General features: G+C 32.6%; 4 protein-coding genes across 11 annotated transcripts; 1 reads left to right on the top strand and 3 right to left on the bottom strand.

The window, feature by feature from the left end:
- The first annotated feature begins 456 nt into the window (after positions 1-456).
- Positions 457-1,969, top strand: LOC108966932 (evolutionarily conserved signaling intermediate in Toll pathway, mitochondrial). Its single transcript, XM_018930092.1, has 2 exons — positions 457-1,519; positions 1,582-1,969. The coding sequence occupies exons 1-2, from the start codon at positions 571-573 to the stop codon at positions 1,890-1,892; spliced, it is 1,260 nt and encodes a 419-aa protein (XP_018785637.1). The 5' UTR covers positions 457-570; the 3' UTR covers positions 1,893-1,969.
- LOC108966930 (GTP-binding protein 2) lies at positions 1,962-6,489 on the bottom strand. 8 transcript variants are annotated; one of them, XM_018930084.1, is made up of 4 exons: positions 4,740-4,769; positions 3,873-4,619; positions 2,967-3,797; positions 1,962-2,899 (listed from the first exon to the last, which is right to left on the bottom strand). In XM_018930084.1, the coding sequence occupies exons 1-4, from the start codon at positions 4,752-4,754 to the stop codon at positions 2,630-2,632; spliced, it is 1,863 nt and encodes a 620-aa protein (XP_018785629.1). In that variant the 5' UTR covers positions 4,755-4,769; the 3' UTR covers positions 1,962-2,629. The 8 variants fall into 8 exon arrangements, with proteins under 8 accessions (XP_018785629.1, XP_018785634.1, XP_018785633.1 ...); XM_018930089.1 differs by lacking the exon at positions 4,740-4,769 and adding an exon at positions 6,424-6,489 and having other exon boundaries at positions 2,630-2,899; XM_018930088.1 differs by lacking the exon at positions 4,740-4,769 and adding an exon at positions 6,309-6,392 and having other exon boundaries at positions 2,630-2,899.
- A 1,051-nt stretch (positions 6,490-7,540) lies between these two features.
- Positions 7,541-10,700, bottom strand: LOC108966929 (protein VAC14 homolog). Its single transcript, XM_018930083.1, has 13 exons — positions 10,532-10,700; positions 10,318-10,468; positions 10,031-10,261; positions 9,750-9,970; positions 9,557-9,677; positions 9,348-9,471; positions 9,085-9,287; positions 8,909-9,032; positions 8,726-8,834; positions 8,363-8,653; positions 8,179-8,258; positions 7,916-8,078; positions 7,541-7,856 (listed from the first exon to the last, which is right to left on the bottom strand). Exons 1-13 carry the CDS (start codon positions 10,651-10,653, stop codon positions 7,718-7,720), a joined length of 2,079 nt encoding a protein of 692 aa, XP_018785628.1. The 5' UTR covers positions 10,654-10,700; the 3' UTR covers positions 7,541-7,717.
- Positions 10,701-11,086: 386 nt separating this feature from the next.
- LOC108966906 (DDB1- and CUL4-associated factor 10 homolog) lies at positions 11,087-13,604 on the bottom strand. Its single transcript, XM_018930052.1, has 5 exons — positions 13,221-13,604; positions 13,047-13,160; positions 12,621-12,990; positions 12,401-12,556; positions 11,087-12,338 (listed from the first exon to the last, which is right to left on the bottom strand). The coding sequence occupies exons 1-5, from the start codon at positions 13,409-13,411 to the stop codon at positions 11,229-11,231; spliced, it is 1,941 nt and encodes a 646-aa protein (XP_018785597.1). The 5' UTR covers positions 13,412-13,604; the 3' UTR covers positions 11,087-11,228.
- Between the last annotated feature and the right edge of the window lie 184 nt (positions 13,605-13,788).

Here is a 13,788-nt window from a genome sequence, read left to right as displayed (position 1 = left end):
AGGTATTCACTAAACAAATAATGTTTGGAAAATAAGCATATGAAACTGTCTATGTAATAAATATTCGGACATTATTGCCAAAAATCTATTACAATTGCAGTTTCAATTTGTAATCTACCCCCTTTTCCGTATGTCCTCAGTTGTCTATTTAGAACTTTACGACCATTCAATCTTAAGTTCATTTATTTAAATAACTTTTACAAAAATGTTTTAGTATATAATTTGAATATTTTCAATCAACATCATTTATTCAACAGCTTTATTAGTATATTAGAAAGTTATATGTTCTTGTTTTTAAGTAATCAAACTAATTATTAATTCATTGCTCGTTGTTACCCAATCTATTCTTGCAATCAATATTACATTATAATAGTAAAAATATATATTTTAAAATTAACTAAACAGAATTATATTATACAAAATAGGAGTCTTTCAATGCAACTCAGAATTCAAGCAGCTGATCGGTAACTAGAATAATAAAATCCGCCGGGTTATTTAATCATTTTGTTGATTAATTTTTATAAATGGAAATAAAGGTGTAGGAAATACCTTAATGAATAATTATTAGTAATGATACGAAAACTTGCAAATGTGTTTAGAGGGCAGTTAAAATATAATGGTAATTCATTTCAAAACGTATCAACCACATGGTATTCAGAAACTAGTAAAGCCTTCTATTGTACAAAAAGTGAGAACGAAAGCCAGGCACAAAATGATGATAGTGCAGGAAGGGGCAGAGGGAAGAGTAATATACGAAAGCCACCGCTTCCCGCTATTCAAAATCCTTTTGCCAATGTGACAAATAAAACCAAGGAATCCTACTTAGCGATGTTGGAGATTTTCGAAGAGCGTGACGTTCATCGGCGGAATCATGTCGAGTTTATTTATGCTGCTCTCCGAAACATGGCAGATTTTGGCGTTGAACATGATATAGAAGTGTACAAAGCTTTAATTAACGTTATGCCGAAAGGAAAATTTATTCCCACTAATGTTTTTCAAGCCGAATTCATGCATTATCCCAAACAACAACAGTGCATAATAGATCTGTTAGAACAAATGGAAGATCTGGGTGTAATACCTGATTATGAAATGGAAGCTATGTTGTTAAATGTATTTGGACGACGAGGACACCCATTACGTAAGTATTGGAGAATGATGTATTGGATGCCAAAGTTTAAAAACTTATCACCATGGCCTCTACCAAACCCTATACCTGATGATACACTAAATATCGCTCAGTTGGCTGTAGAGCGTATGTGTACAGTAGATTTGCGATCAAAGATCTCTGTATATGAAACCAAAAATGTCCAGGATTCTATTGATGATACGTGGATCGTAAGTGGCATGAGTGCAGAACAGTCACAACTATTAAGAGATCATCCCCGCGATAAAGCCGTTTATATAGAAGGTCCCTTCTTGATTTGGTTACGAAATCGCTCAATAAATTACTTTACGTTACGAGCTGATCCAGATCCAAACTACCTACAAAGTCTTCAAGAAGAACAAGAAGATCAGGATGGTATGATTATTTTTGTTTCTATTATAGGATATTTAAATAAATTAAAATCTATAAATTTTTAGACGTATCGCGGTTAAAAGCGCCATTCTTTGGCTCCGCGATTCCTCGATCCAAAAATGCAGTTAGTAAAAACCGTTCTGTACATCAACAAGAGGATGGTACAATTTTTGCAATTTGTGCAACTGGTACATCCACAAAAGACTCATTATTGTCCTGGATAAGATTGTTAGAATCTAACGGAAATCCCACCTTAGGTGAAATACCCGTGCTGTTTAGATTTAAATCTGTTGTAACAGCGAAAGCAATTGAAATAGAAGACAAAGCGAAATCTGATAATCTGCAATCGAATCCCAGTTCAAAAACTACGGATTGAAATATGTTGTAATTTATATCTTACGATGTATTAAATAAATTTTTCTTTATAATAAAAAATTAACATTCATTAGGGTAGAATTTCACACTTTTTATTAAAGTCGAAAAGAACAGTCAACATAGTAATAAATATGTGCATAAGAATTTATGGGGGTATTACTGTCAAAATATGATAACTTCTTATACTTTTTCTTGTGACGCTGGTATTTTATGACCTCAAACTAAATGAAAATATATCACACACAAATTTACATGTAACATTTGCAACTGGTAGCTATAAAATTTTGCAAATTAAATGACAACCGACAACGATGAGTCATTCGTGATATGTATAAATTCACCGAATTAAAATGCTATAGATTTCTATAAATATATACATAATCTTGTTCAAAGAAGTTTTTCTATGTAATTTGGAAAATACAATCAAAATTGTTTTTTAGTTGAGCTTTTAAAAAAGATTATTCGAAAATATTTTTTTGAGTTACAATATGTACAGTAATATCTTTAGATCATGTTCGAATTTTAAATCCTATAAAGTATGTCTAGACCAGAAAATCTATGACTAGAACTCTCAAACTTGTTTGAAGTATTTTCGTAAAAATTTAATCCACTTTCAATCATATGCAGATTATAAAAATCTAATTAATTATATTATAGTGATTGAGGTATAGGTAAATGTAACATTTATAAAACCTAACTATTTTTCAAGTCAAGTTTCAGTTTAATTTTGAAAAAAATTTATCCGGCTGATTTGTTGAGAGGGAAAACTTTCGTAACTACACCGATGCCCTTACTTGTGCCTTCACGAAATAGCATCCGTACGCCTGGTCGAACATACTCAGGATGTCCAACGAATTCAAACAAAACCAAAGCACTATCATTGGTACCCATTTTTTCGCGCTCCTCTATTGCTCGAATAATTGCAGTTTGCCGTATACTGCTTATGTGTATAGTCGTCTGAAAGCCTACGTAAATTGCTGTAGCGTGAAAGAGAACAGACACTTCCGCCTAAAATATTAAGAAAAACAAAATTAGCACAATATTGAAGTATACTAAAGTTATTTTAAAACATTACTTGAAAAAGGAGTGTACCATATGGTTCCTCTTCAGGATCGCCAGTATCGCCCAACAACGTCATTCCACTTCTAAGTGGAGGCAGCGTCTGGTTTGGGATGAATGATAAAGAGGCACTTTGCCCCGCTCGTACCATCCTGCATGGAGCTTTGTTCCGATGAATTGTGTGCACATTAACAGTATGAAAGCTACCGTCATGTAAAGGTCCAATTTTCATTTGCATGTTTTCCGTTAGTACTCCTTTTACGAGTAAACCGCCAACTACTGGACCAACTTCGGTTACTCGAAAAATCTCATCAATATGAAATTCACTTGATTCCTGTTCTAGACGTTCTTTTTCCAGATTACTAATACTGGGTGATAGAACGTAGAGAAACTTTGTAACGAGACTAAGTCCTGCTCCTGTCACGTTTGAAACACAAAAAATGGGAACAATATTTTCGGAAACTTGATTAGATGCTGCTGAGATAGCCTCATCAGCATTTGTGACAATAAATGGTAGCTTCCGACATCCTACTGATGTAAGAACCTGCCTTAATTCTTGTACTGTTTGTTCCGGGCTTGTTATATCGGTCTTGGTAACAACAATGAAGAACGGCATATCCAGGGCTCGGACAATAGAAAGATGCTCCTTACTAGTACCAGTACAACCGCTGCCTGCTGACACTACCAACATGGCATAGTGCGGAGAGTAGCCCAACAGTGCCTGCACTGTTGTTCGCATGTAGCGTCTATGACCAGCCAAGTCTAGAAACGTTACCAGTTTTGTGGAGCGGTCGCTAATCTCCTCGGCAGTCGTCAATTCATTATATTTGTAGTTTATGATTGTGCCCTGTATTGAGATACATTTAATATTCTTTAATATTTTTTTATTGAATTTTTAGATGTTGTTGAAATGTCTTCTCACCTGCGAATCGAAGCCAAGAGTTTCGTGTGAAATACTTGAAGTTCGACCCGATTGTATTTCGTGCATATGTCTAAACATAATAAGCCGTGCCAAACCACGGCCATTGTCGAATTCCCCTTGCGTAAGAACACCTAGTAATGTGGATTTCCCTGCCTCCGCGCCCCCCAGTACAGCCACACGAATTTCTATATTATGTTGATCATCAGGTATTTTACGAACTAAAACTTCGGCAACGGATCGTCGGGTTGCTATATATTTTCGTCGTAAAACTGAGGTACTAGCCCCTAATTTTTGCGCCATTTGCTTAAGTGTGGCCAGGGAGGCACTCATGTCTTTTTCATTAAGCCCATGTAAGTGGCCTGAGTCAGATACGCCGATTTCGTAAACAGCTTCACCATTTCCTTCGCGCAGTCTCCATTTCATTTGAGTTACAAGATGTTCGAAGCGATGCTTCGATGGACTAATTAATTTCAGTTTGTACTCAATATTTCCCAACTGTGGTTCGGGTGGTAAAATGCCCTGATCAAAATCAATAATAATTTTATTATTTTGCAAATCTATTTCTCCTTCACTGCTACTGCTGCTTCCGCTTTCAATGGCTCTTTTATGTGTGCCACCTTTTGCTTTTACAGAAGTTTTCCGAATCTTTGATCCATTGCCACGAACTGAACGGTTGTTATTGTATTTGTCTGCTTCGTGATTTCCTTCATCGGAATCGAACAGACTTATAAGCCCACAGTCCATAACCTGAAGAAGAAATAAAGCAAATCAACGTCAAATAAAAATACAAATGAGTCAAATGAAAAATAAATAATATAAAATTATATCAATATTATCTAGTTTTATTCAAAAAAAAAAGGTATATACTACATAAGCATGCATGAAATTGTAGAAATAAGAAGCTGGTAAATCTGAATAACACCGTGGGAATATAAATATTTCATATTTCGATGATAATACGTTGTTTTTTTTTTTTTTGCTTCATTTCTAGTTAATTTGAAAGAGCCTAATAATTACACGTATTGTATACATACAAACTATAACTCTTATGTATGTATTAATGTAGGTTTAGTAAACTTATACTTTTAAATGACGTGTAATGATTGAGTAGGTACTAAACACAAAAGGTTTGACAAATTTCACAATTCACAAAAATTGGGATTGTTTTCCATATAACCGCACACTACTAAAAAAAATTAATAACGTATTTTGGTGACCTTGAAAGTTGGGGACTTGTTTATTTATGTTTGATGCCAAGAATGGACAGAAATCTTCGGTTTATTTCATTTTTGCGAATACTTAATAAACGTATGCTTTTTATTTGCTTTTTGTTAAATTCTTTTTTAAGTTAAATTTATCATTAGATACCACAATATTCGTACTTTTGAAATTTGTTTGCTAAATTACCCGCTAAATTTTGGGTTCCCGTTTGTTTTTCCTTTTACAAATAATTCTTCATTAGCCTGTTAGGCAGAAATCGATTTATTGCAACATTAGATATTAAACGTAGGCAAATACAAATAGGGAATGCAAAGAAGAGAATGATGTACAATAAATGCAAACATAAATACTAAAGTGACTGTCAATCTGATACCCATACATACAGATTTTGTTACAATAGTAATTATATCACATTGATTAAAGTTGAAAATTGGTCAATTCAGCATGAAACTTTAAAATTTCTGTTCGAGAATAAAATATCAGTTTAAAATATTTTTGTACAGTAAAGTTTTATATTTTAAAATATCAGACAAACATTCGTACTAAAAACAGTTTTTGTAATAATATTTTTTCAGAAGTAAAGCACTCAAAATGTGTTGCTTTGTGTTTCTATTTACATACATATATATATATGTAGATATACTTGTACACTGTGAGAATGCTATTTCCAATTCTATTTCCTACGGGGTTTGCATGAAACAATTTTTGTTTACTTCGATTATGTATAATTCGCGTCATTTCGTCTCTATTGGTTTGACCATACAAAAAGAAGGATTAGTAAAATAAGAGAAAGTATTTCGTTGTTGTTAACAACAAAACTTCTTTGTTTTGACTTTGCAATTTCCTTGATATCACAACAGAGGAATTCCAATAAGAGCGCCAAGTGCTCGTTCATATTAATTTAGTTACATGAAAATTCATACACCTGTAAATACAAGTTTACTATCCACCAGGAAAAGTTGTAGAAATATAATTTTCACTAATAACAATGTTTGGAACAATAAAATTATTTCAATTTCAGCTATTGTCTTTTGCAACAAAAGAAAACTGAGATTTTTTATTTACTATTTGGTATACTGAAATCCTTTCACTTTTTTCAAATGTAATTTGCTGATGCAATTTTAGAAGACAAATACAGTCGAATGCGTTTTAAATTATTTCACAATCGCGTATACAAATGTCTTAACAGTGTTTTATTTTTTTATAATTTCGTACTTGAATATTGCTTATGAACGCTGTTTGTTTATTTCGAAGAAAATTATCACAATATAATAAAATAATTATATTATTTTATATTATTATTATATTTTATTATAAAATGCAGCATTACTTTTATTATCTCCGAATTTTATTGCCTAAAATCGCGTCTCTAAATAAGAGTTTCCTACCCCAATTTTTATTTTATAGGTGAATTTGTAATGGAAACTATAATGCCAATTTACACGTTACGATTGGTGTTTAGCTTAATGCACCGAATGGTATGCCTAACATGGATTTAATATGCTATTATCTTTTTGTGACAAATTCAATGTAAATAAATATTCCACGAACGATTATTAAAATCTTATACTAGTCTGGTCTTCAAAGCATTCAATAAATTCAAAACTTGAAATTTGTAAAGCAGCAATTTCTTTTCCCAGTATTTCCGCTTGCAGTGTTGTATGCAAATTATTAAAAAGAAATTAAAATGAAAATCAGGAAGCTCTGGACGTACAGCTGACTTTTGTTTACATCGCGCCAATAATAAACAAATAAGTATTAGCGGCATTTGTATGTTCAAAGCAAAGCTTAGAAACGCAAACCTAAACAATTATTTATTATATTATATTATATATTATTTTCATACAAAAGCCCTATTTTTGTTTTAGATTCTTTTCGACTTATGGATTTATCCGACAAACAAATTTGATTTACACTGGCATCATCTGGTTCGCTGTGCCTCAACGGAAACTAATGGGATAATATTTATTCATTCACTTCTGGCTGACATTGGTTTTCATTTATTAGTTCATTGAAAATATAATTCTGAGTTGCAGTTTTAGACTACATTTTAAACACACATTTTTGCCATGCTCCCATATGTGAACAACTCCTATAGCCAGACAGAAACATTGCGACGGTGTCCAGTTATGACGAATTTCAATAAATATAGTTAAGTTTCCTCTATTGGATGGTTAACATTACTTGTCATAAAGATCAAGGCAATGAAAAGCGAACCACACTCATACAAACGTCTTTTAAAACTGTAGAATAAACATGGGTTTTGGATTCCGATATCAGGGATAGAAAAATATTAGATATGATATGAAACTTATACATTTATTTATGCAAATGAAATTTTTATACATACATATATCAATGCGTGTATATTTTTCTAGCAAATATATATTTAAATCTTAGAAATAGATTAATATAGTAACTAGTGACATTTAAAAGCCATTATAAAATTAAAACATGCGTGCACATAAATGATCACATTATATTGGATACATATGTACATTTGTATTGTATTTGTTATATTCTCTAGAGGAATAACGTAAATAAAATAATAGGCATCTTTGCTCCTAATTAATAATGGAAAATAAATAATCCAATAATTTTTTTAATTATTGACATGTTGTGACTTAAGTGTCTTCAGGTAAAATAATATTTCTCCTCTGTTGAATTCGTAAAGTTCGTTGGGCTTTTTGGACTTTCTTGAAATGTTCCAACAATATTTCAAAGTCAATGTTGCTTTGATGTTGCAGTGATTTACTTTCATTGCTGTTGATATATATTAAATGATAAATATGCATTAGCTTTTGAATTACGTGTATACTTACATTGGTGTTTGGCCCCAATATTTTGGTACACATTGCAAACGGTTTTTTAATAAGTGAAAAGCATCGGTTTGCGGCAAAAGCATAAGAATACCAAAAAGTGCATGAGCCAAATGTTGAGCATCTGCACAATTATTCGATTTTGAAACCAGAGTTAGCCGCAATGCTGTAAATGCAAATATATTATGAATCAATTATACTTACAAATTATTTTTGTTTGAAAAAATTAAATCAGTCTTGGTGAAAGTATGCTTCATTGTACTTACGCGCGAAAATTGGTGATTCTATCAGCTGTACCAGTTTGTCCAATTCGTTCAAGATATCTAAAGTTATCTCTACGTCACCGCTGAAATTATTGCAAATTAAATGGTATGCATATATATAATTACTTCGTTCTCAGCCAACTTTTAAAGTTTGATTGTCATTTTATTAAATATCAATTTTACTTACAACAGTACAACCAATTGCGATACATGTTGATAACTTTGGGTTAACAAACAAAGGGATAGTGTGGAGACGGGACAATGTGCCCAACTTTTGTAAAGGCATTTAAATAAATTTGCGGAATGTTCATTTGTAATGTCTCGTAGTGAATTACGCAGTTCAAACAATTCAGGTGATGTCAAGAGTATCATGTTGAGTAAACGGACCATTGTTGATGCAAATTTAATAACTTCTTCATCAATGATTTCAGAAAAGGTGCGATAGATATATTCGGCGTTTAGCAGTACACACAACTGTCTGAAATACAATATTAAATCACGTAAAATTATGAATAAATTTGATATTTGAAGAAGTAATAACAAATATTACCTAATTATAAGGCTGGCACGATTGTCCAAAAACTTTTTTTCCTCACTAAACAAGTTCAGCAAACTTAGAAGGAATTTTCGATAATGCGCTTTATTGAAATCCCTGGAATCTATTTTAAACGAAAAAATATAAATGCGATGCTAAATTAAGTATTTAAATTAACATAATTCCAGAAGTGCTTACTATCATTATGTGTTGAATTCAAAATTTTGGCCAAAACAGAGAGACATTGCAGTACGACTTCATCGGAATTATCTGATAGTATGCCCAGTAAGTTAGCACCTAAACTGCTTGCATGTGGTGACATCTAAATTTTAAAAATTTATTAAATTATTTATATGGGGAGTTAATAAACAAACCTCGTTGGGGAAATGTGTAAATAGATGATGGATCCATTTCAATACAGCAATTTTCGTGTGCACTGAATTATGGGTTAAATACTGCGACAAAACTTCCATAACTGAACGTAAATCTATTTTTTCAATATTTTTTGACTTGTGCTCCTTTGATGAAATCAATGACATCATCGAGTTGTTTACCGAAACTGCACATTCTTTGATATCTGTGAAATTGTAATTATAGTAATGAATGGTAAAGTCGAAAATTCAATTATTGTTAATACTTTTCTTAGATTCCACGTTGTACTCTAGACAGGGTAATATCGCAGTAAATATTCCACTGGCATGCGGCAAAACATTTGGTCCAAATGTTTGTACAAATTCACGTATCCACGTTATAGCGATTGACTAATATATACGTATATAGTATAAACGCAAATAACTACAATAATTATCAAAAATACCAAATATTTCATTTTATATATGTACATACCTTAATAAGTTCATTAGTAGATTGGGCATGAATAATTAGTATGTTTATTGTATCCTCCATTCGCACCGAAGTAGAATCATATCGGATAGATTTTAAAAACTGACTTAAAGTAGTTTCACACCTAATATAAATACAAAAAAAAAAAAAAAAAATCGTACCACCAACCTGATAATCTAAAGAAATTCGTACATACATTCGTTGAATTTCTAATGTGTTGTCCTCTAACATTGTAAAAAGTCCATCCAAAATGTCAGTTAAATAGATTAACATATTTATTTCTGGAACCGCGTTCAAAATTGAAATCCACGATATAACATATTGCCTTGCAAATGAGTTGTTTACGTAAATACGTTCCTTAAGAAGTGGTATAAATGCCTCTAGATTAAAAATTTGTGAAGACTCAGTTACGATATCCTGAAATTATGCAAATTTACTGGTTAATTCATATTTTGAATATAATTGTGTAAAAATTACCTTAAGCAACCGATCAAGCAACTCACTGCCGTCCTTAACCATTTGATCTGAATCTGTCACTAATCGTGATAATGCCGAGAATAGGTCTGGGAAAAATGGTATAATGGCAGCTCTAGCTACCTTAACAACATTGTATAAGGATTCGCATGCGAAATAGCGGACTCGAACGTCCGGATCACTAAGGCAGTTTAATATTGGCGTAACCAGTTCCCCTACATACCGTTCCGAATCCTATAAAAAATAAATTAATAGTACAAGCACTATCATTCATATTCATTATGACTCACTTTTCCTAATCCTAGGCTTGTTGCAGCAAGCCCAATTAAGCCCCCTTTCCGGCGATTGGGATCACGAGATATCGCAAATTGATTTGAAAGAACTTCTATAAGTTTTCGTATCTGTACCGTGTTATTTTTCGTATTAAATTCTGTCACCATTCTGCAATTAAAGTACAATAAAAATAACTACTTGTATGGTGTATAAACACCATTTTTAAAATACTTTTCGATTTCCTGTGAAGCAACTTTACGCTTCTCATAAGCCTTGTCTGCCAGGGCCTTGGCACAACTTTCGCTCAATGGTGCATATTGTGATTCCATTTCTTCTCGTATTAACTTATTCATACAATTTATCTGATTATTAAAAGTAATCAAATCCGCAAATTTTCTCACAATAGGATTGTCGCAGTAAATTTTTTTCTATATTAACAGTGTTGCCAACGTATTAATTTTAAATCATTTTGGTAAAAGTTGACTAGAAAATTCGTTGTTAAAATAATGTCTTACGAACAATCAATACATTTCTATTATAAAAAGAATATGTTACTTTTAAGAGTTGTTGTAACGGTCTTTTAAGAGCTCGTCGCAATCGCTTGGGTGATTTCAGACTACTGCTATAGTCGTGAATTACAAAAATAACAATCCCAATATGAATTTATTCGAAGCGTTCCCAAAATTTTATTGCTTTAAATTTAAAATAATTACAATAATATTATTCACATACTATGGAACACCAATGAAGATTCCGCTTTATTTAAAGTGTAATTAACAATCTAACTTTCCTCAAATATATAAATTTATTATTATATTATATATTTCATATACAAAATGTTTTAACAAAACTCAGTTAGGAAAAAACAAATTGGTTAATACGAATCACCTCATTTTAATAATATATTGTTTATGTTTTATTTTACGGTTCACAGATTTGGTTGATACCAAACTATTTTACCACTACGACAACCTGCGACCAGTAGTGGTTCACGGGGACTAAATCTCGTACTCAAAACTATATCAGAATGAGCTCGAATTGTCTTAATCTCTGACAATGGCTGAGCCTGTCTTTTCGAACTGGAGTAATTGCTGTGATGTGGATAAACTGAGCAATCTTTTGAGAATCCGAGTAGTCGTACCCCTGTTGCATATGGTGAGCAAATAATACGACCATCAGATGAAAAGCATGGTTCTTTTATGAATGTGTTTTCCTTGTTCAATTCCTTTATATAGTATGTCAATTTTTTGGGGTTTTGAAAAATTTTTCCTTCTGACTGGTTACCAGATGCTCTTGGAGCTACTGGTGATATTTCGGTTGGTTGGTGATGAGCTACATTTGACGAATTAATGCGAGGAGTCGATTCATCACTTGAAGAACCACTATCATCACTGCTTTCACGTGTTTCAAATCCTCGAATAAATCGAAAKCCCGAATTTCTAGACATAGGCAGTGTTGATGACGATGCACTGTTTAATCCACCAGCAGGCAACACTCCGCTGCTAATTGCATAAACAAAGTTGTAGACATTCGTCGCGTTGGTTTCTCTATCACGGTTCTGTCGTGAAGCACGATCTTGCATAGTTACTTCGGCCGCCCAAATATCTGGGACAAATGTATTTGCTGCATTATTATTACTGTTCGAACTACCATCTGCATTACCAGCACCAGCACTTCCCGACGGCGTGCCTGCATTACGAGCTATAAACTGGTCAAAGGGCATGACTGCCGGTGAATCTTCTGACCCACGGGACTGAATTGGTAATCTATTACCGCGTGTTCTACGGTTAATACTAAAAAATACATCATCGTTTGTTTCACTTCTTCCAGTTGCAGGTTGACTGGATTCAGTTTCATTATCATCTTTGTCTGCATCAGATTCACGCTTGCGTTTTCGTTTATTAGTGTCATTAGTGCGTTTCTTTATGCTCTCAGTTACATCATCTGACTCCTCTTCCATATCATGCACTGTCAACCATTCCGTAAGACCATCATAACTTATATTGCGACTAAGGAAACAGTGTCCCCTGGGATGAACCTTAATTAAGTAAAATAGTTAATACTTATTTTTAAAAATATATATAAAAATAAAATGTGTACCTCTAACGCAAGTATAACTTCAGCATCATTTTCTTTTGGGAAATCTGTAACAAGTTCCACTCTATTCTTTTTCTGTTTTTTAGAAAACACGTGATCGAATTTGGCTGCTTGGGGTATATACTGTTTTCCCATCTGCATTAGTCTATATATAATTGGCTGTAGAAAAAATAATCATATTATTGAAATTTACATTAATACCTAAATGGAGATTGTCACTTACTCGAAAACCACACAAATCCTTGTGTAAAGTTGTTAAGTCTAAATCATGTATGATCATTATATAGCCGCCTGTTGTACACAATACAAGTTTTGAGCCATCAGGGGTTATCCGACATCTCATTAAGCCACTTGTATGAAAAACTTTTTGGTATATAAGTCCTTGTTCAGTATATGAATTTATATCCCAAGTAAATATACTTCCATCAAACGCTGATGTTACCAGCAAATTATCCTTTTTAGAGTATTCTATACTTTTCACCCAATTTGAATGTCCTTGGAGGCTGCGCATTTTAGTTTTTAAGAATCGCAAATCCCATAAAGCAACTGTAGTATCGTCTGAGCAAGTTGCAAAATGCCGACTATTAAGGAATCTGAAAAATATTTTTTCTCAATCTAGTTTTCCAAATGAATTGTACCAATATCTTACCTGATGCAATTTACGTTTGACGTATGCGCGTCCATTATTCGCTGAGTGGTTTGTCTGCTGACAACATCAAACATTACTATAGCCTTTCTTTCACAAGCAGCAACCAACAATCCTCTTTTAATGAAAATAATTATTATACATATATTTTATTATACAATATATACAATAACACACCCTTCCGGAGAGAACTCCATATTGAACACGCCACCAACATTTAATGTTTCGTTATTAGGTTTGCTATATTTGTCATTCCACTGATATAAAGGACGCATGGATTGGTAAACTTGTGGCATAATAAAGTCTTGATCAGCTTGACTACGTAGGAGACCATTTTCACGCCGTAATAACCAACTATGAAAACTCATTTTAGATAGGTTGTTTATAATTACTCTTTAAGTTATGCAAAATTTTATGTTTTATCACTTTTTATCAACTTTGTGCAATTCATCTAAAGGCGACAAGTACTTAGGAGAATTTGATGGAAATATTCTAAAATTTACACTTAAATATACAATTTTTGAAACTGCAATCCTTTTTCGCGTCTTGATTACTTTTCATCAGCTGTGTGCTATATATTCACAATTTTATTTAGGAAATATAATTTTGCATTCTACAATGCTTCTTCTTTATCAGGTATCGATGCAACTAATTTCGAACGAAAGCGATATACCCCACACGTTCAAGGTCAACCGGCAAGTTTTAGTTTAAATACTTACAAATTAATGCATTTAAATTATGTAAT

Source organism: Bactrocera latifrons, unplaced genomic scaffold (assembly GCF_001853355.1).
Source record: "Bactrocera latifrons isolate USDA-ARS-PBARC rearing strain unplaced genomic scaffold, ASM185335v1 scaffold_171, whole genome shotgun sequence".
NCBI classification, from domain to species: Eukaryota; Metazoa; Arthropoda; class Insecta; order Diptera; family Tephritidae; genus Bactrocera; species Bactrocera latifrons.
Note: the sequence above shows the minus strand (reverse complement) of the source record. Positions and strands in the feature narration are given on the sequence as shown.